General features: G+C 45.1%; 1 protein-coding gene across 1 annotated transcript; it reads left to right on the top strand.

Annotated features, from left to right (window-relative positions):
- The first annotated feature begins 38 nt into the window (after positions 1-38).
- On the top strand, positions 39-26,270 carry LOC133379015 (zinc finger protein 493-like). Its single transcript, XM_061613627.1, has 7 exons — positions 39-46; positions 1,611-1,702; positions 3,285-3,330; positions 3,572-3,671; positions 10,814-10,984; positions 12,070-12,211; positions 23,088-26,270. The coding sequence occupies exons 1-7, from the start codon at positions 39-41 to the stop codon at positions 25,721-25,723; spliced, it is 3,195 nt and encodes a 1,064-aa protein (XP_061469611.1). The 3' UTR covers positions 25,724-26,270.

Genomic DNA, 26,270 nt, shown 5'->3' with positions numbered 1-26,270 from the left:
CAGTTTGTTGGGATAGATAGTTCGGGCCAGATATATGAATGGTCTGGTAACTTCAAACTAATCCATGTTGTGTAACTAATCCATGTTATGCAATTGTTAATGATGCTTCCCTGTAGTTTCTCTCTGGGAAGCAGTATGCCTCTGAATGCCATTTGCTGGGAATCACAAGTGTGAAGATTACTGACTGGGAGGTCAGTTGCACAACTGCTGATCTTGGGGACCAGGTTTCTTGAAGGACACCCCGTTCCTGTCCCCTCCTGCCTCTTTCTTGGGATCTAGCCAGTAAAAGTGATTAGACTGGTGAGCTGGTGTTATTGTTGTTGTTCCCAATGTAAATAACAGGTGCATGTCAGGACCCCACTAGGGATCAACTGCCCTGCACCTTCAATTTAGTGTTGCAAAGCTCATCGTGCAATTGTTTGTTGCATGATTGGTATCTCCTCTAGTTTGGCCCTCAGACTGGCAGTGGCTGTCCAAGGTCCTGTTCTCCAGCCTTCTTGCCTGAGAGCCTTTTGACTGGAAAGTTCTTCTGCCTCCACCTCATGCACTCTGCCCAATGAGTAGGAGTCCCTCCCACAGGTTCCAGACTTTAATAACCTTGATTTTGAAAGTAGTTGTGTCAGAAACTCATTTCACAGAAAGCAAACTGGTGAGGTTTGGCCCAGAACTTGAATACAAGGCAGAGGTGGAGTCTGAGCCCAAGCACACAAGAGCACTTCTTTGAACCCAGTTTTTTTCCTGTGATAGCACATCTATTTCACAGAAGGCAAACTCTATTTCTCTCCCCCTTCTGCCAGCCGACTTGCCCCTCCAATCTCTCTTTCTCCCTCCCCAATTCACCAGCCATTCGCAACCTGGTAGCAGCACCAATAGTGCTGCTTAGTGGACCTACAAACAGCAAGAAAGGGTATTGCTGATCACCCAAGAGGTTTCCCAACACAAGGAGAGGCAGCAACATGTGTGGTTGGTGAATTTTGGTAGGTCTGGCTGATTGGGAAGTTTCTGTTCTGGGCTGGATTACGTAAAAATGTATTACAGCCCAGAATGGGTATCGGAACGTGGTTTGCATGGACGTTTTGTGTCTTATTGCATGCATCCCATGTAGTCATGTGGGACTGGTGAATTTGGTGGGTCTGGCTCGCTGGGAAGTCGCCGTTTGGGGCTGTTCATTCCGTTCCGGAGGGCATTTTGGTTGTTAAAGGGTTAATAAAAATGCTATCGGAATGGTTTTTGTTCCTAAATGTTGTTCTCATGTGTCTCTAACACATCCTAGTGTTTTTGGCATCAATTTCTTTTCTAAAGAGCCCATTCCGGCGTGTTTCGTTCCAGCTTTTACACCGTCCCTCATGAACACTTTACTTTTTACACCCAAACGTGTATATTGTATATATCACACAGCACACACACCTATCTTGCCGCTGCTTCTGCAGGAGGCAAGAGAGGAAGAAGAGGTGCAATATTGGGACAGAAGGGAGGGAGGAAAATGTTGGCAGTGGGGGGGCAGAAGCAGCTCTTGCCACTTAGTCCTCCGATGGGTTAAGGCAAGGAGTTCTGGTTCCTAGAGAGGCAGGAAGTCTTAATCACATGGAGGGGGGGAGAGCATATTGAAGGGGAAGTAGGAGGGCTGTCTTCATTGGTATTCCGGGTGAAGAAAGTATTACGCCCAGAGAGGAGGAAGCCGGAGCGTGCAGAGGGCAAAGAGGTGCAAGGGGGGGGGGATTTGGTATTTTTGTTGGGGGGTGAGGGAAAAGGAGGGAAGAGCCCCACTCCCCCCTTTCCTCAGAGGGACCCTTGCTGCATGCAATCCATTTGCAGAGGGGGGTCCGAAGTGCCGCGGGGTTGGCCTTTCGAGGCCCTCTTGGAAGCCATCGCCCAGGGAAAGGGATGCAGCTGTTGGGGGTTGATGTCCTGTGTTGGTTTTGAGGGCCACCGCTGGGGGAGGGGAGCTGCCTTTGCAATTCGTGGGCCTGACAGGGGACTGGTGGGGGGAGGGGAGAGAGAAGGAAGGTTTGCTTTTTGGGAGGGGGAGGGGGTGATGGAAGAGGCCCCTCTTCCCTCTGGGAATCCCTAGAAAGTGCCCCAGAGCTGGAGGAAGAGCCCCTTTTGGATTTCCTAAACTGGAAGAGGGACTGGTCAGTTTCCTTCCTGCCAGGGAAGAAAAATGAAGGGATGGAGAGAAGAATCTGAACCTGACCAGGCTCTGAATTGGCTTCTAGAAGCTTTCAAGGCAAAGGATTGAGGAAATGGGTGAATAAATGCCCCCTCCTCAGCTGGGCTCCAGGGGAAGGGCTTCTCCAGACATCCCCTTGTTAGTGTATTGGAGGGGAAGACTCTAAAGGAGTGGACCTCAGCTTCTCTTGCAGGATTGGTCCATCTGTGGCGTTGCTGGGGGCAGAGTTTGGAAAAGTTACTGTTTTAAACTACAACTCCCATCAGCCCCAGCCAGCATGGCCACTGGATTGGGCTGATGGGAGTTGTAGTTTAAAAAAGTAACTTTTCCAAGCTCTGACTGGGGGTCTGTGTCTCCTGGCGTGGCCAGCCTCCCCCCTGTCCAAAGCACAATATCTTGGCAGTGGTCGCAACAGCCCTGTAATGTGGTGCAGGTTGAGAGCCTGCGGCTAATGTAGTGGTCCAGGATGAGAGCCTGCGGCTAATGTAGTGGTTAGGGAATATTCTTCAACCCAACGGCCACATTTACACACAAGCAGCCTTCCAAGGGCCAACTTCCAGTCAAGGGCCAGAGAGGGTGGAGGTATGGAAGTGTCACTGACATGTGTATAGTAGAGTCTCTTGTAGACAGGAACAAGTCAGACATTTCTTCAGTGCAATTAATTAACTATTAGATTTATATCCTGCCCTTCCTCCCAGTAGGTGCCCAGGGCAGCAATGCAGAGCACTCTAAGGAGCGGGGTCAGAGGACGTGGGGGGGGAAGAAAAAAAAACTGCTTTCCCTCCAAATTTTTCCACTTTTGTTATGGGCCTTCACATCTCTACAGTAGTGTAGTGGCAAATTCAGAAGTGCAGGGTCCCTTCATGATAGCCATGCCCCCTCCCATCCTGTTCCTGCTGGGTTGAGAATGAGATGCATGTTAATGCCTTCTCCCACAGCTAGGAGCCAAAAAGCATGGAAGGGCAAAGTGTTGCCTCCTGAGAAGAGTCTCAGTGGCTGACTTCACCTCCTTTCACTCTGATTCACTCTAATTATCAGGAAAGAACAAGGAAGCATGTTAGAAGACTCTTCTCAGTGGCTAATACACTTTCCTTTCTTGCTGATTGGCTCACAGGTTGCTGGAGACATGGGGACTCTGCTGAGAGCCTGCTCCTGAAAAAGTAAGGGGTCTAAGATCTCCCCCCCCCCCAGATCTATGCAGGTCCCTGGGTGACCCTGGGGCAGTGACCACTTTTGTTCAGCCCAGCCCACCTCACTGGATTGTTGTGAGGATAAACTGTGCAGAATTTTTATGTGCCACTCCAGATTTTGGACATCCACTCTGTGTGGGACCTTCAACGTCTGTGCAGGTGTGTGTGTCTGTTGTATTATTGGAATCATAGTTTAATGCTATGTCCACAGGGACCCAGATTCAAATCCCTCCTCAGGAGTGAAATTCAGGTGGTGTCCTGGGCCCAGTGACAGTGTCGTTGTGAAGACAAAAGGAGGGGGACAAATCATGGTGAGCTCATTAGAGGAAGGCCTGCATAGAAATATAAAAATATAATAAAATGTATCGGTAATAATAATAATAATTAAATCAACTTATTGCCTCAGTTGTTCAACCCAATACAGTAGATGAGTTTGCTGTTAAGCTTTCCACCTCGTGCATCACCTGCTCAACTTGGAGCAGCGTTCTGTAACCTGGTGCCCTCCAGGTATTATTAGACTGCATCTCCCATCAGCCCCAGACAACATGGCCAAATGCCAGGGAAGATGGGGGTTGTAGTCCAGAAATGTGTAAAGGTTAACTTGGATTATACGAGTGGATGGTACTAAGAAGGTATCCTGCTGATTTTGACGTGGATGTATTGCAAGTAGTTCTTCATATGCTTTTCATTGCCCAGTGAGCTGAACCATACTGAATGTATCTCACTGTTCCTCTCCGCATATTTCTGATGGAAAGACTGGAGGTGTTTTGCATCCCCAGGAAGCTCCAAGATGGAGTCATTTGACCAAATTCACCCCCAGTATTTCTTTACAATGTGTGCAAAACCTATTTTTATGCCAAGTGTCAGGGGCATGACATGGAATTAATACCTGTGCAGACTAAGTTTTTCATAAGAACATAAGAAGAGCCTGCTGGATCAGGCCAGTGGCCCATCTAGTCCAGCATCCTGTTCTCACAGTGCCCAACCAGGTGCCTGGGGGAAGCCCGCAAGCAGGACCCGAGTGCAAGAACACTCTCCCCTCCTGAGGCTTCCGGCAACTGGTTTTCAGAAGCATGCTGCCTCTGACTAGGGTGGCAGAGCACAGCCATCATGGCTAGTAGCCATTGATAGCCCTGTCGTCCATGAATTTGTCCAATCTTCTTTTAAAGCCGTCCAAGCTGGTGGTCATTACTGCGTCTTGTGGGAGCAAATTCCATAGTTTAACTATGCGCGGGGTAAAGAAGTACTTCCTTTTGTCTGTCCTGAATCTTCCAACATTCAGCTTCTTTGAATGTCCACAAGTTCTAGTATTATGAGAGAGGGAGAAGAACTTTTCTCTATCGACTTTCTCAATGCCATGCATCATTTTATACACTTCTATCACGTCTCCTCTGACCCGCCTTTTCTCTAAACTACAAAGCCCCAAATGCTGCAACCTTGCCTCGTAAGGGAGTCGCTCCATTCCGTTGATCATTCTGGTTGCCGAGGTCTCTCTACTGGTCGGTCACCGCCAGTTCAGACCCCATGAGCGTATATGTGAAAATCAGATTTTTTGCTCCAATATGCATAATTTTACACTTGTTTATATTGAATTGCATTTGCCATTTTTCCGCCCACTCACTCAGTTTGTAGAGGTCTATTTGGAGTCCTTCGCAATCCCTCTTTGTTTTAACAACCCTGAACAATTTAGTGTCGTCAGCAAACTTGGCCACTTGACTGCTCACTCCAAATTCTAGGTCATTAATGAACAAATTGAAAAGTACAGGTCCCAATTCCGATTCTTGAGGGACTCCACTTTCTACAGCCCTCCTGTGCTGTAATATCTCTTTAAGGTCTTGGAATTGTCAGTTGAGTTCAGTTGGTGTTTCAGCTGAGATGGGTTAAGCACAGCATAAGCAGATGTAAAGACTGTGCCCTGTGGAATGGTGATTAAAGTATACTATTCTTATGTTAAAGAATCAAGATGTGTTTATTGTGAAAAAAAACACATTATATGGTGTCAGAAGTCCAAAATGGACTCATTCTGGCCTCCACCTCCTCTGGTATTGCAAGGTAATCTGGCTGAGACATGGAAGTGATGGGAGCAAGCTTTTATTTTATATCTTTCTGCAGCTGGAGTTGATAATGTTGCTAAGAATTGACAAATTGCTATTTTGTTACATTGTGTTGGAGAGGAAGCATTGGCAGTTTACAATACTTTTGATTTGCCTGAAGGGGGGCCACAAGATATAGAGGAAGTTCTTGAACAATTTAGGATATATTGTACTCCTCATAAGAATGTGATATTTGAACACCTTGCCTCTGGTATCCATAACTCTGCTGAATCCATAACTTGACAAAGAATCTGATCATGCTGCTCTGAGGTTGCTGCTGCAATAATCATATCATCAGCTATCATATAAACCCCTCTTATATGACCAAAAACTTCCTCATTTTTCTGTTGAAACACTTCACTAGAAGACTTAAGCCCAAATGGCAAACGATTAAAACAATATCGTACCCAAGGAGTATTAAATGTACATAACCATGAAGAATGTGCATCTAGCTTGACTTGCCAATAACCATCCTTTTCATCTAAAATAGTAAAAAACTTCATTCCTGCTAAACGGCTCAAAACATCCTCTGTTGTAGGAATTGTATAATGTTGTCGACGAACTGCTTTATTCAAATCCCGAGGATCAAGACATATCTGTAACTTTCCATTCTTCTTCTCTGTAATAACAAGACTACTGACCCACTCCGTAGGACCTATAACCCTGAATATCACTCCAGCATTTCTCATTTGTCCCAAAGTCTCTTTCAGTTTATTCAATATGGCAAAAGGAATTTTTCTACATCCATGAATAACAGGAGCCACAGTAGGATCAAGATGTATATGGTGGACACCTTCAAATTCACCAAGCCCATCAAACACATCAGAATATTTCTTAAGTAGCTGTTCTTGCGTTAATGATTGAACTGTAATCACATTATCAGTTTGACGAACTAAATCCAGAGTCTCACAAGCTGCTCGTCCAAGCAATGGAAGAGAGGATCCATCTGTTACATAAAACATCAGCCTTGCTGCCCCTCTGGAAGTACGACAATCAAGAACAATAGCTCCCACAGGCTTTATACGAGTTCCACCATAAGAGACAAGACAAACATCAGTTTTAAACAACACCTTCTTGTCTGGTAACTCATGAAATATTTGTAGAGGCAAAACATTTGCCTCTGCTCCAAATGAAGAAAATAAAAAAGAACACAAACTCTGGCAAAAGAAATGCAAGAAGACAATAAGGGATGCTAAAAAAGAATTTGAGGAGCACATTGCTAAGAACATAAAAACCAACAACAAAAAATTCTATAAATACATTCAAAGCAGGAGACCATCTAGGGAGACAATTGGACCCTTGGATGATAAGGGAGTCAAAGGTGTACTAAAGAACGATAAGGAGATTGCAGAGAAGCTAAATGAATTCTTTGCATCTGTCTTCACAGTGGAAGATATAGGGCAGATCCCTGAACTTGAACTAACATTTGCAGGAAGGGATTCTGAGGAACTGAGACAAATAGTGGTAACGAGAGAGGAAGTTCTAAGCTTAATGGACAATATAAAAACTGACAAATCACCGGGCCCAGATGGCATCCACCCGAGAGTTCTCAAAGAACTCAAAGGTGAAATTGCTGATCTGCTAACTAAAATATGTAACTTGTCCCTCGGGTCCTCCTCCGTGCCTGAGGACTGGAAAGTGGCAAATGTAACGCCAATCTTCAAAAAGGGATCCAGAGGGGATCCCGGAAATTACAGGCCAGTTAGCTTAACTTCTGTCCCTGGAAAACTGGTAGAAAGTATGATTAAAGCTAGATTAACTAAGCACATAGAAGAACAAGGCTTGCTGAAGCAGAGCCAGCATGGCTTCTGCAAGGGAAAGTCCTGTCTCAGTAACCTATTAGAATTCTTTGAGAGTGTCAACAAGCATATAGATAGAGGTGATCCAGTGGACATAGTGTACTTAGACTTTCAAAAAGCGTTTGACAAGGTACCTCACCAAAGGCTTCTGAGGAAGCTTAGCAGTCATGGAATAAGAGGAGAGGTCCTCTTGTGGATAAGGAATTGGTTAAGAAGCAGAAAGCAGAGAGTAGGAATAAACGGACAGTTCTCCCAATGGAGGGCTGTAGAAAGTGGAGTCCCTCAAGGATCGGTATTGGGACCTGTACTTTTCAACTTGTTCATTAATGACCTAGAATTAGGAGTGAGCAGTGAAGTGGCCAAGTTTGCTGATGACACTAAATTGTTCAGGGTTGTTAAAACAAAAAGGGATTGCAAAGAGCTCCAAAAAGATCTCTCCAAACTGAGTGAATGGGCGGAAAAATGGCAAATGCAATTCAATATAAACAAGTGTAAAATTATGCATATTGGAGCAAAAAATCTGAATTTCACATATATGCTCATGGGGTCTGAACTGGCGGTGACCGACCAGGAGAGAGACCTCGGGGTTGTGGTGGACAGCACGATGAAAATGTCGACCCAGTGTGCGGCAGCTGTGAAAAAGGCAAATTCCATGCTAGGGATAATTAGGAAAGGTATTGAAAATAAAACAGCCGATATCATAATGCCGTTGTATAAATCTATGGTGCGGCCGCATTTGGAATACTGTGTACAGTTCTGGTCGCCTCATCTCAGAAAGGATATTATAGAGTTGGAAAAGGTTCAGAAGAGGGCAACCAGAATGATCAAGGGGATGGAGCGACTCCCTTACGAGGAAAGGTTGCAGCATTTGGGGCTTTTTAGTTTAGAGAAAAGGCGGGTCAGAGGAGACATGATAGAAGTGTATAAAATTATGCATGGCATTGAGAAAGTGGATAAAGAAAAGTTCTTCTCCCTCTCTCATAATACTAGAACTCATGGACATTCCAAGAAGCTGAATGTTGGAAGATTCAGGACAGACAAAAGGAAGTACTTCTTTACTCAGCGCATAGTTAAACTATGGAATTTGCTCCCACAAGACGCAGTAATGGCCACCAGCTTGGATGGCTTTAAAAGAAGATTGGACAAATTCATGGAGGACAGGGCTATCAATGGCTACTAGCCATGATGGCTGTGCTCTGCCACCCTAGTCAGAGGCAGCATGATTCTGAAAACCAGTTGCTGGAAGCCTCAGGAGGGGAGAGTGTTCTTGCACTCGGGTCCTGCTTGCGGGCTTCCCCCAGGCACCTGGTAGGCCACTGTGAGAACAGGATGCTGGACTAGATGGGCCACTGGCCTGATCCAGCAGGCTCTTCTTATGTTCTTATGTTCTTATGTTCCTGTATCCAACTTAAACCTTACTGAGAGTCCTTGCAGAACTATATCAACATACCATCCACTCACCAAATCTTCACCAGCTTCATGAGTTAATTCTCCTATAAACAAACTGTTTAAATCTAGCTCATGCATCGAATAATTCTGTTGCCCCTTTTTGGCACTGAGTAAATTTACTTTGCATACTCTCGCAAAATGATTTTTCATATGACATTTATAACAGGTTTTTCCAAACGCTGGACAATTTCGAGGTGGATGCACAGTACCACAACAGGAGCATCTACTATATTTAATCTGCTCATATTTATCTTTAGATTGAAACTTATCAGATCCAAAAGCCTGTACTGGACTTTGTCCATGGGTCTTATCAATCACAGATACTGTATGTAACTCTTGGCCATCTCTTGAGGGAGTTGACATAGCTTGTAGTTGAACTCTTGTTATTTCCTCTAAACGACATATTTCAATCGCCTTCTCCAAAGTAAGTTCAGGTTCCGCAATCAATCTTTTCTTCAATTTTTCATCTTTAACGCTGAACGCAATCTTATCTCGTATCTTATCATTAACTGTTGCACCAAACTCACACTTACTAGCCTTAAGCTTAAGCTCAGTCACAAACTGTACACTGGTTTCTTGATATCTCTGTGAGTGGTTCCAAAAAGCATAGCGTTCAAATATCACATTCTTACGAGGAGTACAATATATCCTAAATTGTTCAAGAACTTCCTCTATGTCTTGTGGCCCCTCTTCAGGCAAATCAAAAGTATTGTAAACTGCCAATGCTTCCTCTCCAACACAATGTAACCAAATAGCAATTTGTCAATTCTTAGCAACATTATTAACTCCAGCTGCAGAAAGATATAAAATAAAAGCTTGCTCCCATCGCTTCCATGTCTCAGCCAGATTACCTTGCAATACCAGAGGAGGTGGAGGCCGGACTGAGTCCATTTTGGACTTCTGACACCATATAATGTGTTTTTTATTTCACAATAAACACATCTTGATTCTCTTTAAGGTCTTGGAATTGTCAGTTGAGTTCAGTTGGTGTTTCGGTTGAGATGGGTTAAGCACAGCATAAGCAGATGTAAAGACTGTGCCCTGTGGAACGGTGATTAAAGTATACTATTCTTACGTTAAAGAATCAAGATGTGTTGATTGTGAAAAAAAACACATTATACCTCCATTAGGAGAACTGTCCATTTATTCCTACTCTCTGCTTTCTGCTTCTTAACCAATTCCTTATCCACAAGAGGACCTCTCTTCTTATTCCATGACTGCTAAGCTTCCTCAGAAGACTTTGGTGAGGTACCTTGTCAAACGCTTTTTGAAAGTCTAAGTACACTATGTCCACTGGATCACCTCTATCTATATGCTTGTTGACACTATAGGTTACTGAGACAGGACTTTCCTTTGCAGAAGCCATGCTGGCTCTGCTTCAGCAAGGCTTGTTCTTCTATGTGCTTAGTTAATCTAGCTTTAATCATACTTTCTACCAGTTTTCCAGGGACAGAAGTTAAGCTAACTGGCCTGTAATTTCCAGGATCCCCCCTGGATCCCTTTTTGAAGATTGGCGTTACATTTGCCACTTTCCAGTCCTCAGGCATGGAGGAGGACCCGAGGGACAAATTACATATTTTAGTTAGCAGATCAGTAATTTCACATTTGAGTTCTTTGAGAACTCTCGGGTGGATGCCATCCAGGCCCGGTGACTTGTCAGTTTTTATATTGTCCATTAAGCCTAGAGCTTCCTCTCTTGTTACCACTATTTGTCACTATTATATCCATGATGAAAAGGGCCCAATAATAAAAGCCTGAAATGATTCACAATGTGGAGAAGACACTCTGTGGTGAGCAGGAATTAAGGCTTTGCGGATGCGGAAGCAGAGATGAGAGGTGAGGGGTCGAAGATGGGTGAAATTCCTGGGGGTGGCTAAAGACACAACAGGTGCCCAACATGGAGAAAAGTCTGGAAGAAACTGGAGAATGTTCTGAGAGAGATTTGGAGTCTTTAAGGCCTTTTGCAGATCAAGCATTGTGGGGGAAAACAACAGAGGAAAGGGACGTGCCATTTATTGATTTGGATTGAGGATGCTTATAACATTCAAACCTCTGGAACCCAAATTTGCATGAACTATGAAATCCCTCCCATCCTCCGTCTCTCCCCTGCAGGCCCTTGAGAGCTGCTCCCTACGAAACGTGCATCGTGGTGAAAGCTGTGGGAGTCCCAGAGCTGGCCCAGTTTACTCCTCCCTCTCAGGCAGCACCATGGCCTCAGAGGCACCGTCCGGATTGTCTCTTTTGTGGGATAGAGTGGAAAGAGCAGCCGGGCAGCCCAATCAGGTAAGGGGAGGATCATTGGGGGAGAGACCGAGTGGACAGCTGGGGTGCATCTCCCTGAGCGTAGCGGGGAGGGCTCTGGGAGAATACTACCTCTGAGGCTGCATAAGGAGAGCCTGCCGGATCAGGCCAATAGCCCGTCTGTTCCAGCAGCTGGTTCTTGCAGTGGCCGACCAGATGCCTGTGGCAAGCCAGCAAGCAGGACCTGAACACATGAGCACTCGCCCCACTTGTGATTCGGTGACACGTGTCTGGCAGAACTCTGGCAAAACTCCTAAAATACACTCTTGGAGAGGTGGGATCTTTTTTGAGAGTCAATCAAGCTCTGCCCTGCAATTGTGTCTGAGCAGTGTAAAATCCAGACATACTTACCCCCACAAAAGCTAAATAAAAAGTAACTGTACTAAAGAAATGCAAAGAAAAAGAGAGTGGGACAGCTTCAAGAGAGTCACAGGGCTTGGTACCAAAATACCTGATGGAACGCCTCTACTGACACGAACCCACTCGTACACTACGCTTAACATCTAAGGCCCTCTTCCGGGTGCCCACTCCGAGGGAAACTCGGAGTCTGGCAACAAGGGAGAGGGCCTTCTCAGTGGTGGCCCCCAAATTATGGAATGATTTCTGTGATGAGGTGAGCCTGGCGCCAACACTGTTCTCTTTTCGGCGCCAGGTCAAGCCTTTCCTCTTCTCCCAGGCATTTTAGCATGTGCTTTTAAATTGCTTTTTAAAATGTATTTTTAGATTTCTATATTGCTTTTGTGGTAAACCACCCAGAGAGCTTCGGCTATGGGGTTGTATATAAATGCAGTAAAATTAATTAATTAATTAATTAATTAATCCCAGCGTGCCCCACTGGTCAGGCTATTAGTACGATATGAACCAAAGTATAGATGCCAAGTGTCCTGCTCTGTTGCAATTCCCTGCATACTGCCTCTGGCAGTGGAGGCAATGCATTGCCATTGTGGCTCGTAGCCACTGATGTCCTGATCCTCCATGGATTTGTCCAATCTTCTTTGAAAGCTATTCAAGTTTTTGGCTGAGCAAATGGTACATGTTGGAGAAACTGTCTCTTCTTTTTCCAGGATCTGTTGCCCTTCCAGGGTCTGGTGACCTTTGAGGAGGTGGCCGTGTATTTCACGGAGGAGGAATGGGCCCTGCTGGATCCCGGTCAAAGAGCTCTGCACAGGGAAGTCATGGAGGAGAATTATGAGACGGTGGCCTCTCTCGGTAAGGGCACTTTTCCCCCTTGACTGATGAATGTTGAAAGTATGGATTTAGTACCTGTGCTATTTAACCTTCCACTGCAGGGATGCTGTCGTGGAAATGGGTGCCTGGGCCCTGGATATTTGGGGAGGGACTGCAGCTCAGAAGGGGAACACCTGCTTTGCATGTAGAAGGTCCGATGTTTAGTCCCTGGCAGCTCCAAAGGGGTGAAAGGATCCGGTAGGAGGTGCTGGGAAAGGTCTTTCTCTGCCTGACATCCACAGCTAGTTGCTGTAAGCAGGCGGGACTAGATGGACCAATTCTCTCATCTGGTAGAATGCAACTTCCTCTTTTCTTGGGGCTTTTTGATCATTCAGTGCAAAAAGTGCCCCTCCCTGCCACCTTCTGCTGCCCCATGATGAAAAATCTTACCTTGCAGCAGGAGGAGGAGAGGGCAGGAGCTCCCAAACTCCAGCAGAGCATCTTCTCCTGCTTCCTCAACAGATGATTGACACTGTGCCTTGTACTCTAAACTCCCAGTGGGAAGAGATGCTCCCGGGAGCACCTCCTGCCTCCTCCCTCTTCCTTCCTCTGCCCAAAGGTCAGCTTTTGTCTTTGAAGCAGGAAGAAGCGGCAGTTTGGAGAAGAGTATGCGGAGGTGGAGGCTACAATTTGTAGGGAATGACCTCCAGAAGACAGGACAGAGAGCAAGATTTAGCTTTGCCAGCCCTGGTGGGAAGTCTGGAAGCAGAACTGGAGCACAGAGACTCTTTGACTCAGGCAGGGACACAGCAAAGGCAGCAGGCAAGAAGGTCCCCGAGAAAGGCTCCTTGGCAGCTGGAACAAGGGCCGTTCCCTCAGCTAGCAGAGATCCCGGGAATGCAGGAATTGCAGCAGCGCCCTTGAAAAGGGGACCTTTGCTCCAGCAGGAAAGGGTCCAGAGAAGGCAGGAAGCTGCGGTGATGAATGAAAAGCAGGGGAGAGTGATGGAGTCAGACCCCAGTTGACATCTGGGGCTAAGAGAGATTTCAAGCAGCAAAAGGAACCGCACAAACTGGAACCCAGAGTGGGACCAGGAGTTCAGTTTTATCCACTTTTGGGAAAGGTTTCAAAGCAGATTCCCACATTGGTTAGCTGAGGGAGTTGTCTCTCCTGACCAGGTCATGTCCTGTGCATACGACTTGCAATGTCATCTCAGCTGAGAAGACCAATTTTAATCCTTAGGCTACTTTTTCCCATCAGGCCTCTTTGTTTCTGTTGCAAAGTGACCCATATAGAAGCCATTTTTAAAGCTCATATAGGCAATATTGAGATGGAGGGTCTCCCAGGCTCATAAAGTAGTAGCCAGCCAACATCACCTTCACCTGTATAAATCTCCCGTGCTTTAAGATCAGCAGATGAGGCCTTCCTGGTGGTCCCTACACGGGATGAGGTACATGGTGATTTTTCAGTAAAGGCTCCTCGACATGGAACATTCTCCCTACGTCGGGCCTCGTTTCTTTATACTTCCATGCCGTCGGTGAAGACATCTTTTTGGGAAGGTGTTCGGAGGAAGACAGACCCGAAATTCCTGCTGCTTCTAATAGTTGTCATTCAGTGTTTTATTGTGTGTTTGGATAGACTGTGGGAGTTTTTTGGGATGTTTATATATTCTTATCTACTTCTTCTTTATTATAAACTGTCCTGTCCAAAAAAGTGACGTATAATTCACCTACATGACAATGAATAAGTAAATATCCACTAATAGCAGAGCTGTAAAAAAATGGAAGAAAATAACGAACTGATAACAGAAACCAGCAATGCGCGATATTGCACCTCATCTTCCTCTCTTCCCTCCTGCAGTAGCAGAAGCAAGACAGGCGTGTGCGTGTGTGATATACATAATAGTTTTTGCCGGCAGTTAGGTCTGACCAGGTGAACCAAGTGGCCAGAGATCCCAGCCAGGAATCTTTTTAGGTCTAGGAATATCTAATGGCCGATCAAGAAAGGAAATCTTTATCAGTGTCTATGTATAATTAACACGTCTAATTTACTATACTTTGTGGACATAGCCACATATCAGAACATAGGTCTTACACAGCACATACAAAGGGGATGTACGCTAACGTGTTGCATTTCAAAGGACAGCATAGGTCACATTTCCATCTGAAAAGGAGTGATCTCACCTTTGCTGTGTGTGGACCTTAACACTCAGAGCAGGTGGTTCTTTCTTCGACCAGTGTCACGGACAACTGGTAAAAATCCCCAAGGCTGTCTGTCTTTTATAGCTCTAGTTTGTATCTATCTAGACCAGGGTTTCCCGACCTTTGAGCCACAGATGTTGTGGGACTACAACTCCCATCAGCCCCATCCAGCATGGCCAATGGTCAGGAATTATGGGAACTGTAGTCCAGCAACATCTGTGGACCAAAGGTTGGGAAACCCTGATCTAGACTCTGTCAGTTCATGCTCATATTACTACTATACTCTTGTTTCCATCATTTGAACTCTCATCCTAACCTGCATCTTGATGCTGATGTTGTATTCTAATAAGTTTTCCTGACTCACCCCTGTACAGCTTCAGCCATATATAGACATGATCATTGGCTGAATGCCCAGACTCCTTATAAAATGTTGATACTTTACGGGAAAGAATTTGTTTTGGAACTACTGTAAAGAAAACTCAAAGGAAAAAAGACACTTTAACTGGCAGCTTGTCTTTTTACTCATGTTTTGGCTTGTATTGTTTGCGCTACTTTTCCACACATAATTTTATGTAAATCAATTATAAAGAATTGGAGATGGCCAATTTCTATAAATACAGGTGGCCTGTGACACAGTGAATTGCATCCACTGTTGCTGACTTTACTAGGTTCTGCCCTAGTAGTTTGCAGCCTACTAAGAAACTGGCTTTACTAGGTTCACCCCCAACAGGCATTTCAAGATGAGCTTCATGCCCAGTGGACGCATGTTCACAAGTGCCAGACTGACCCTACTTGGTCCACACAACTCTGTTCTATTCACCGAGAGCAGGACTTACCAGATCAAAATTATACCTTTTCTTATCTATAAAAATCTCTGTTTGTAAGGGCTGAATATTTTCTGGTCAAAAGTAACTAGTCTTGTCTATTTCCTTCAAAGAGTCGGACCTCCATTCGTGTTGGGAAGAAAGAAAAGATCCGTTTATCCAGTATCCCAAAGATGCGACATCAACAGGTAGATGTTCAGCTGGGTGGAGGCCCCATTTTGGTTTGGAAATTGTAGGATTTTTCAGTTCCTGTGTAATATGGTTCGTTGCAGATTAATTGACCCATCAGGGTGTGAGTTGTCCTGGAGAACATCTTTGATGTCTTTAAGAAGAGCCTGCTGGATCAGGCCAATGGCAGCATGCCTATAGGAAGCAAGCAAGCAGGACCTGAGTGCAACCCTTGCCCCGTTGGGAGCACAGTGACTGTCTTAGAGCTGCAAAGTGCTCTCTGAAGCACCCTTCCCCCTCCTTTCATTGAGCAGTGGGGGAGGGAAAAAAGGTGCCTTTCGGATGGGCTGCCTGCCAGAGAAGTCCCATGCACAGCCGATCTTTCTAAAAAGCAGTGGCTTCCGAAAGGGAACAGGCACCCACAGCCAAGCTGAGCCCTTGGCTCGCTACCCCACACTGCTTCTTTCAACTTCAGGAGCTGAATGGGGCTGCTTCACAGAGCAGCGCTGGGAGGGAGAAGTGATTTCCATTCATGGGAAACAGCTTCCCCTACCTTGAGCAAAGACTCATTCAACCACTGATCAGCTGACTGGCAGGTGCAAGTGTGCCCCAGTCCAGCAAAGGAGCAATTGGCAGCCCATTTCAAGGTCCTGGTGGTTCTTTTGAAGCCTCACCTTTATCTGCCGCACATCTTATGTCAGATCGGAGGGTGGTGCCTTTATGTCCTCCCTATAGACTTCCCATTCGCATCTGATCAGGCACTGTGAGGATGCTGGACTAGATATTTATTTTATTTATTTATTTATTTTATTTAATTGATATACCGCCCTAAGCCAAAAAGGCTCTCTGGCGGTGTACATGAGAGATAAAACAAGCACAATATATAAATACAATAAGTATAACAAAATCAAAGATCAAAACAAACAATAACAAAGAACCAACAATGTCAAAATACAACAATAATGAAAATACTGATAAAATACACTATAAAATACAATTTAAAATACACTTTAAAATGCCTGGGAGTATAAAAAGGTTTTCACCTGGTGCCGAAAGGATAGCAGCGTCGGCGCCAGGCGTACCTCATCGGGGAGACTATTCCACAGTTCGGGGGCCACTACCGAAAAGGACCTAGTTCTAGTCACAACCCTCCAGGCTACTCGATGGGATGGCACCCGGAGGAGGGCCTTAGATGTTGAGCGCAGTGTACGGGTAGGTTCATATTGGGAGAGGCGTTCCACCAGGTATTGCGGTCCCATGCCGTGTAGGGCTTTATAGGTCAAAACCAGCACTTTGAATTTAGCCCGGAAACAAATAGGAAGCCAGTGCAGATGAGCCAGAAGAGGTGTTATATGAGTAGACCTTCTGGTCCACGTCAGTAATCTGGCCGCTGCATTCTGGACTAGCTGTGGTTTCCAAACTATCTTCAAGGGCAGCCCAACGTAGAGCGCATTGCAGTAGTCCAGCCTAGATGTTACCAGAGCGTGAACAACTGAGGCGAGTTCATCACTGTCCAGATAGGGACGTAGCTGGGCTACCAGTCGAAGATGGTAGAAAGCATTCCGTGCCACCGAGGCCACCTGGGCCTCAAGTGACAAGGAAGGATCAAAAGGAACCCCCAAGCTACGAACCTGTTCCTTCAAGGGGAGTGTAACCCCATCAAGAACAGGATGAACATCCTCCATCTGGACATTGAAGGCACTCACCAACAGCGTCTCGGTCTTGTCAGGATTGAGCTTCAGTTTGTTAGCTCCTATCCTTTCCTTTATCACGGCCAGGCAGCGGTTTAGCACGTTAACAGCCTCACCTGAAGAGGATGAAAAGGAGAAATAGAGTTGTGTGTCATCAGCATACTGATGCACCCCAAAACTCCTGTTGACCGCACCCAGCGGCTGCATGTAGATGTTAAAAAGCATGGGGGACAGTACCGATCCCTGCGGGACTCCACAATGGAGAGTCCAGGGTGTCGAGCAATGTTCCCCAAGCACTACCTTCTGGTGACGACCCACCAAGTAGGAGCGGAGCCACTGCCAAGCCGCACCCCCAACTCCCAACTCCGTGAGTGTTCCCAGAAGGATACCATGGTCGATGGTATCAAAAGCAGCTGAGAGATCAAGGAGAATCAACAGAGTCACACTCCCCCTGTCCCTCTCCCGACAGAGGTCATCATACAGGGCGACCAAGGCTGTTTCAGTGCCAATACCGGGCCTAAAACCAGATTGAAATGGATCAAGATAATCAGTGTCATCCAAGAGCCTCTGGAGCTGGCCAGCAACCACCCGCTCCAGGATCTTGCCCTGGAACGGAACATTCGCCACAGGTCTGTAGTTGTTCAAGTTATCTGGGTCCAAGGAGGGTTTCTTCAGGAGCGGTCTCACCACCGCCTCTTTTAGGCAGTCAGGGACCACTCCCTCTCTTAAAGAGGCATTTATTACCTCCTTGGCCCAGCCGGCGGTTCCGGTCCTGCCAGCTTTCACCAGCCAAGAGGGGCAAGGATCCAGTACAGAAGTGGTCGCCCGCACCAGTCCAAGGATCCTGTCAACATCCTCAAGCTGCACAGACTGAAACTCATCCAATAAATGAGGACAAGACCGTGATCTGGATACTTCATTAGGTCCAACTGCTATAATATTGGAGTCTAAGTCCCGGCGAATGCATGCGATCTTATCTTGGAAGTGCTCGGCGAACTCATCACAGCGGGCTACAGATGAATCTATAATATCCCGAGGACCAGAATGTAAAAGCCCTCGCACAATTTTAAAGAGCTCCGCTGGGCGGGAGAGTGATGACTTAATAGTATCAGCAAAATATCTCTTTTTTGCTGCCCTCACCGCTACTATATACTGCTAAGAACAAGCACTTACCAAGGTGTAATTGCATTCATCGGGAGTTCGCCTCCATCTGCACTCAAGCCTCCTCCTCTCTTGCTTCATCGCTCTCAGCTCCAAGGTATACCATGGAGCTGTATGAGCTCTGCATAGGAGGGGGCGCATGGGAGCGATCGTGTCAACCGCCCGGGTCATTTCCGTATTCCACAGTTCAACCAGGGCTTCGACAGGAGCGCCAGTCTTCTCAGTCGGAAAAACCCCCACAGCCCTTTGGAAACCCTCAGGATCCATTAGTCTCCTGGGGCGGACCAATTTAATTGGTCCCCCGCCCTTGCAGAGGGAAAGGGCTGCTGTGAGCCTAAACTTCAGCAAGCGGTGATCTGTCCATGACAAAGGAATAGATGATAAATCCCCAACCTCCAGATCACCATCTCCATGTCCAGTGACGAAGATCAAATCAAGGGTATGTCCCGACACATGCGTCGGGCCAGAAACAAATTGAGACAGCCCCATGGTTGTCATGGAAACCATGAAGTCCTGAGCCGCCCCAGATAAAGCAGATAGGCCTGTGGTCTGATTCCACAGGGCTGTTCTGAGGAAGAGCCTCTAGGTTGAAGTTCCTTTTCTACCTGCTGAGGAATCCCCCAAATTAAGATGGCTGGATTGGTTTCCACAGAGCCCCTGAGTGGAGATTTATGTACACCTCCAGGCAACTGGTCAGGAGGATAACTTGGGTCCCTGTACTAATCAGTTCCAGATCTAAAATCTTTGTTTGCTTTGGGGAGGAGAGGATAATTTGGGAATGTCAAAACTAGGCTTCACCTCTTGGCTGGAAGAGCATGATCAGTTGTATGTGGCTCTGATGAAAGGGAGAGATCAGTAGGTATGGACTTGAAAGATTACTCAGGGAAGCTGTAGAAGGATTTCACAACACTGAATCTTGGTGGTCTCCAGGAACCCAGAGGGAGTACCCCAACACCTCAAATACCCCACGCTTCCCCCACATAGGTGTAGGGTTGGCAATAGCGTGTGCTATGTGCCTTTGAAGCACTCTCTATTTTCAGCAGTAATCAAAAGTGTGACATCAAATATAAATGCTTTCTTAAAAGAGGAAAGAGGAAAATTACAAGCATGCACATTCACTCTCAAATCAGCAAAGCTTCTCCAATGGATCCTTAGCAGCAATGAAGTAGCTTGTAGGCATGAAAGATCTTCCTTACTCTGTGAGTTGAGGAACTCAATAGAGGGGCACCCCCATGCTCCAAATGCAATGCCCAGGCTGCTGGGACTAAGTGGTAGCTCAGAGAACATAGGATCCGCCTCTGGATGGTCAGGGAGTGATGACGTGTTCTTTATATACCCTCACGGATGTTCCCCCCTCTTTCTTAAAGATGTTTTAATGTCAAATCTCTGAAATTAGTTGGTCACTAGCCTTCCACATCTCCTTCTTTCCTGGAAAGTGTCTGCCCTGACTACATAGGTTGTTTTCAAAGTGCACACTTGTTCGACTTTTTGAAATTAAACTTTGTGGTTTCTGTCTCCTTTTGGTTCTGCTATTTGTGACCTTCGGGACTTTCTAAACCTCAAATATCAATCATTGGTGACCCAAAGTGACCTGCTCTTTTAAAGCTTTTCCCTAACAAATACTGATGCCATTTTATGATTAATTGAAACCTATAGAAACCCTAAAGTTATAATCTCTGTTTAATCAGTACCACTATATTGGCATTATATTAGCATTTAAAGCATCTTCCTTTCTTGCACGTGCGTCCCAGGTTACCTTCCTCAGTTTATCCAGGATGTCTCCCTTTCATCTCTGAAATTAGTTGGTCACTAGCCTTCCGCATCACCTTCTTTCCAGGTTACCTTCCTCAATTTAGCTTTCTTGGAGCAAACCAGGATGTCTCCCTTTGCATCCTCCAGCTTGCTACTGTGCTTTGCGTAGAGACATTTAAAATTTCTTGTAACGAATTCACTCTTCCTTGCATTCATTTGTAAAATATCCCCTATACATGATGAAGCTTCATCTCCTTTGAAACTAGATTTTATAGAGTTTAAATGATTTGAACATTGACATGAAATCGAGCCTTCAATGTCATCGGCCCAGTTCTCTGGAAAGCTTTGCCAACAGAGGTTCAGCAGGCGTCTTCTGTTTTAACTTCGAAGCGCCTGCTGAAAACCGTTCTGTTGCACCAGGCAGGCAATTAAGAGCATGCTCTTTTCACAACACTTGACCTTTGTTTTTATTGTATATTTGATTTTAATTTATGGTGGTTGCCTTTTTTTAACGTGTTGTAAACTGCTTCGACGTTTCTTATGAAATAGCAGTATACAAAGAGCCTATAAATGAATAAATTGATGTGATATCTCTGGAATCAGAAAAACAGCTGGAGCTAAGTGATGCCTTCACGTGCTCCCTGTAGACTTCCCATCTGCATCCACTTTGGCACTGTGAGGATGCTGGAATAGATAGGCCTGTGGTCTGATCCAGCCAGGCTGTTCATATGAGGAGGGGGAATGGCATCCAGGTTGAAGTTTCCTTCCCATCTGCTGAGAAATCCCCCAAATTAAGATAGCTGGATTGGTTTCCACAGTGTCACTGAATTGAGGTTTTTGAACAGTTTCTTGTCCACAAGAGACATTTGGATCTACATGTCCCTGTGCTATTCATCTCCAGGAGATCTAAGATCGTTCTTTGTTTTGGAGAGAGGAGAATAATTTCAGTTCAGAACTAACTAGCTTATCAATAACTTTGAAAGAAATGTCAAACCTGGGCTTAGTCTCTTGGCTAGAAGAACAAAATCTAATTGTACAGGGCTTTGATGAAGGGGAGAGATCAGTCGGGCATTCCCCTTACGGTTCAGAGCATCATTGCAAACTCGTGTAGTGTTGGTCTTTGGCCATCCCTGTCTTAGCTCAGCTAAGTTTAATCCCTTGAATCTTCAGGTGGAATTTAGAAGTGTCTTTATCTGAAAACCTGCAGCGCAGCTGCCAGCCAGTATTGACAGTACTGAGCTCGAGGGACCAGGGTCTGATTTAGTATATCACAACTTCATTTGTTCCTATATTCCTGTCTGACCGGCTCTTTTGACTGCAGTCAAATTATTAAGAATCAAGGAGAAGTGAGCTGTGCCCAGTTTGTCCTGTTCTGCAGTCTTGCTGCCCTTCTCTTCCCCCACACCCCACTTTTCATTGCATACTATTTTAGAAATATATATCACAGTTGTATGGCAGTAGGAGGAAACCCAGACAAATCTGGGCTTAGTGACATCAAGTGTTATATGGACCTGAAGGAATTTATGTTGCTGTGTGAGACTGTAGGATATTCAGGTAACCTTGCTTTCATCTGGCCATGCAAAGATAACGTAAAATCTTTATTACGGTCCAAGACCAGCGGTATAATTACGGATCCTCTGAATATCAGAGTGGAGATAGAATAGAATACAGTATCATTGCAGTGAGAAAGCTAAAAAGCTAAAACCGGGTCCACATAGTAATCTAGCTAAAACCTTGATCTAATAGACATCGCATTAGGTCCCTCCTGTGAGCCATAGCAGGTGTGCAGAACGAGGCGACCTCAGAGTGATCCGTGATTCTGAATCTGCCATTAAATATTGTAAAATCATAGCTTCTGGGCTCAGAGGAAGATTAGATAAAAGTGGGCAGATGAACTTAAGGCGGAGATCTGAATAAAAAGGGCAGCAAAGTAGTACAAGGTTCACTGTCTCCACCGCATCTGCTCCACAGGGGCAAGTTCGATCATAATAATCGACGCCCCTGTATCTACCCTCCATAGTGCCGAGGGCAGAACATTGAATCGTGCCAGGGTAAAAGCTCTCCTGAGTTTTGGGGTAGATAAACTTAAAATGTAAGTGGCCAAGATACTGGGATTTACATTAATACTGCATTGTGAATAAGCGGCATCTAGGCTCATGTTGTTCTGATACTCAACATCTTTGAGGCATTGGATGATTGTTGTTTTAGCGGTCGTATGGCCTAGGGCACCAATCGCTGGGAGCGAAAAACCGAGAGTTCCGAGTTTGTGAATCATTACCCGTTGCCATTGAGAGTGGAAGGAATCTTCCAGTGGGTAAAAATAGCAGCTTCATCTAGTAGTTAAATTTTTATATCCAAGCGTGGGTCTCAATCAGAAGGGCACCTAATTCCAAGCATATGGTCACACTGGGGACACATCTTGGAGCGCCCAAAACGGACCTCATGAATTTAGATTTTGCCCTTTCCAACAATGCGTAATTGTCTCCAGTACAAATTTGGGTCCCGTAAAGAAGTTGAGGAAGCACCTTGGCGTTGAATACCTGGACTGCTGCCGGAATGTACTGACCGCCCTTTGTATAAAAGAAAGTTAGTAAAGCTCTGGCTGATTTCTGTGCGGTCATAGCAGACTGGACAAAATGTGCATTCCAAGAACCTAAGGGATGGAATGCAATGCCAAGGTAACTGAAGGCGTTGACTTGGTCAATAATATGGTTGCCAATTTGCCAGCGGTGTTTATGTCTACTTTTGGCGAAAACTCAAATCTTGCATTTCGCATAGTTAATTCTCAAAAGTTCATCCACACAAAAGGAGGCAAGTTCTCTTAAGAGATGACGTAAGCCCACCTGCGTTTGGCATAACAGGGCAATGTCGTCGGCATATAGAAGACAGGTTAAGTGTCTCCTTGCCAAGACAGGAGGGTGAGAGTTTACTGCCGACAGGCGTTTTTTCAACGAGTTTATATAGATATTGAATAGGGAGGGAGGGCCATGCAAAGATAAAAGGGGGAGAATTATGGAGATGTAAAAATAGAGAAGCAGATAATTGGGCTTCATCTGTGATGAAATGCTTTGTTTTTGCCTTGAAATTCCAATGTGTTTTTTTCAACCCTCTTCCCCCTCAGCAGGTGACCGGCAGAATGAGAATTATAGAAAACCACAGATGGTGCCACTGGTAATAGCCAAGACTGAGAGTCAAAAAGAGATATTTGGAAATCACAGGGGACCAAAAACGTCTGAAAGAAAGCAGCCAAAGAATGGGAGCAAAAAATCCTCTACTTGTCATAGTTTTCATCAAAGAACACACACCGGAGAAAAACCATTTAAATGCATGGAATTTGGAAAGAGCTTCAGTGTAAAAAATAGCCTTATTTCACATCACAGAACCCACACAGGGGAGAAACCATTTAAATGCAGGGAATGTGGAAAAAGCTTTACTCAGAACGATCATCTTACTTCACATAAAAGAACCCACACAGGAGAGAAACCTTTTAAATGCAGAGAGTGTGGAAAGAGCTTCAGTCTAAGCAGTAGCCTTAAATTACATCACCTTAAACACACAGGGGAGAAACCATTTAAATGCATGGTGTGTGGAAAGAGCTTCAGTCAGAGCAGTGACCTTAGTTTACATCAAAGAACCCACACAGGGGAGAAACCATTTAAATGCATGGAGTGTGGACAGGGCTTTAGTCAGAGAAGTAAGCTTACTTCACATCAAAGAACCCACACAGGGGAGAAGCCATTTAAATGCAGTGAGTATGGAAAAAGCTTCAGTGTAAGCAGTAGCCTTACTTCGCATCACAGAACCCACACAGTGGAGAAACCATTTAAATGCAGGGAATGTGGAAAAAGCTTTACTCAGAACAATCATCTTACTTCACATCAAAGAACCCACACCGGAGAGAAACCTTTTAAATGTATGGAGTGTGGAAAGAGCTTTAGTGTAAGCAGTAGCCTGAAATTACATCACCGAACACACACTGGGGAGAAACCATTTAAATGCAGAGAGTGTGGAAAGTGCTTCAGTCAGAACAGTAGCCTTACTTCACATGAAAGAACCCACACAGGCGAGAAACCATTTAAATGCAGGGAATGTGGAAAGAGCTTCAGTCAGAGCATTCACCTTACTTTGCATCACAGAACACACACAGGGGAGAAACCATTTAAATGCAGAGAGTGTGGAATGAGCTTCAGTCAGAGCAGTGACCTTACTTCGCATCAAAGAACTCATACAGGGGAGAAGCCATTTAAATGCAAGCAGTGTGGAAAGTGCTTCAGTCAGAACAGTAGCCTTACTTTACATGAAAGAACCCACACAGGTGAGAAACCATTTAAATGCAGGGAATGTGGAAAGAGCTTCAGTCAGAGCAGTAAACTTACTTTACATCAAAGAACCCACACAGGGGTGAAGCCATTTAAATGCATGGAGTGTGGAAAGAGCTTCAGTCGAAGCAGTGACCTTACTTCGCATCAAAGAACCCACACAGGGGAGAAGCCATTTAAATGCAAAGAGTGTGGAAAGAGCTTCAGTCAGAGTAGTAGCCTTTGTTCACATCGAAGAACCCACACAGCGGAGAAGCCATTTAAATGCAGTGACTGCGGAAAGAGCTTCAGTGTAAGCAGTAGCCTGAAATTACATCACCGAACACACACAGGGGAGAAACCATTTAAATGCATGGAGTGTGGACAGGGCTTTAGTCAGAGAAGTAAGCTTACTTCACATCAAAGAACCCACACAGGGGAGAAGCCATTTAAATGCAGTGAGTGCGGAAAGAGCTTCAGTGTAAGCAGTAGCCTGAAATTACATCACCAAACACACACAGGGGAGAAACCATTTAAATGCATGGAGTGTGGACAGGGCTTTAGTCAGAGAAATAAGCTTACTTCACATCAAAGAACACACACAGGGGAGAAACCATTTAAATGCATGGAGTGTGGACAGGGGTTTAGTGAGAGAAGTAAGCTTACTTCACATCAAAGAACCCACACGGGGGAGAAGCCATTTAAATGTAAGGAGTGTGGAAAGAGCTTCAGTCAGAGTGGCAACCTCAGATTACATGAAAGAACACACACAGGGGAGAAACCATTTAAATGCAGTGAGTGCGGAAAGAGCTTCAGTCATAGAAGTAAGCTTACTTTGCATCAAAGAACCCATACAGGGGAGAAACAATTTAAATGCAGTGAGTGCGGAAAGAGCTTCAGTCAGAGCAGTGACCTTATTTTGCATCAAAGAACCCACACAGGGGAGAAGCCATTTAAATGCAAAGAGTGTGGAAAGAGCTTCAGTCGGAGTGGTAACCTCAGATTACATGAAAGAACACACACAGGGGAGAAACCATTTAAATGCAGTGAGTGCGGAAAGAGCTTCAGTGTAAGCATTAGCCTGAAATTACATCACCAAACACACACAGGGGAGAAACCATTTAAATGCAAGGAGTGTGGACAGGGCTTTAATAAGAGCAGTCACCTTACTTCACATCAAAGAACCCACACAGGGGAGAAGCCATTTAAATGTAACGAGTGTGGAAAGAGCTTCAGTCAGAGCGGTCACCTTACTTCACATCAAAGAACCCACACAGGGGAGAAACCATTTAAATGCAGGGAGTGTGGAAAGAGCTTCCGTCGGAATGATCACCTTTCATTACATGAAAGAACCCACACAGGGGAGAAACCGTTTAAATGCAGGGAGTGTGGAAAAAGCTTCAGTGTAAGCAGTAACCTTGTTTTACATCACAGAACCCACACGGGAGAAACCATTTAAATGTAGTGAGTGGAAAGAGGTTCAGTCAGAGCACTGTTACTTCACATGAAAAAATGCTGTGGAGTAACTTTTTTAATGCACGGAGTATGGAAAGAGATTCAATGAAAGCAGTAGGCTTACATCACAGGGGATACACAGGAGAAATAATTGAAATGTAGGGAGTATGGAAAGAACTTCAATGGGAGCTTTATTCTTCATCTTGCAGGCTACATAGATTAAAGCCCTATACAAGTTGGGGCCAGGATGCTTAAAATATTATCTCACCTGTTATATATGCAGCCCATCACTGAAATCTGCAGAGGATGGCCTCTTACGCATACCATCTCATTAGGAAGTCCACTCTGCATGATAGAGAAACCTGGCCTTTTGTGTGGTGGCATCTACTTTTTTGAACTTCCTCCTGTTACATATCAGACAGGTGTTTTTTTTTTGTGGTGCCTATAGAAGACCTTCCTTTTTCAACAAACCTTTTAAGTGCAGAGCTTTATTACTGTTTCTGTGGGATTTTAAAATGATTTTCATTGGTTTGCATATGATTTTTTTATTA

This window comes from Rhineura floridana, chromosome 3, assembly GCF_030035675.1.
Source record: "Rhineura floridana isolate rRhiFlo1 chromosome 3, rRhiFlo1.hap2, whole genome shotgun sequence".
Classification (NCBI taxonomy): Eukaryota; Metazoa; Chordata; class Lepidosauria; order Squamata; family Rhineuridae; genus Rhineura; species Rhineura floridana.
The sequence above is the reverse complement of the archived record's forward strand: the minus strand, read 5'-3'. Positions and strand labels throughout refer to the sequence as shown.

Excerpts from the sequence above, each read along its gene's own strand:
- LOC133379015 (XM_061613627.1), top strand. Across the intron at positions 3,672-10,813 it reads AAGGAGGGGGACAAATCATG|GCCCTTGAGAGCTGCTCCCT; the intron begins GTGAGCTCATTA and ends TCTCCCCTGCAG. Across the intron at positions 10,985-12,069 it reads CAGCCGGGCAGCCCAATCAG|CTGTTGCCCTTCCAGGGTCT; the intron begins GTAAGGGGAGGA and ends TTTTTCCAGGAT.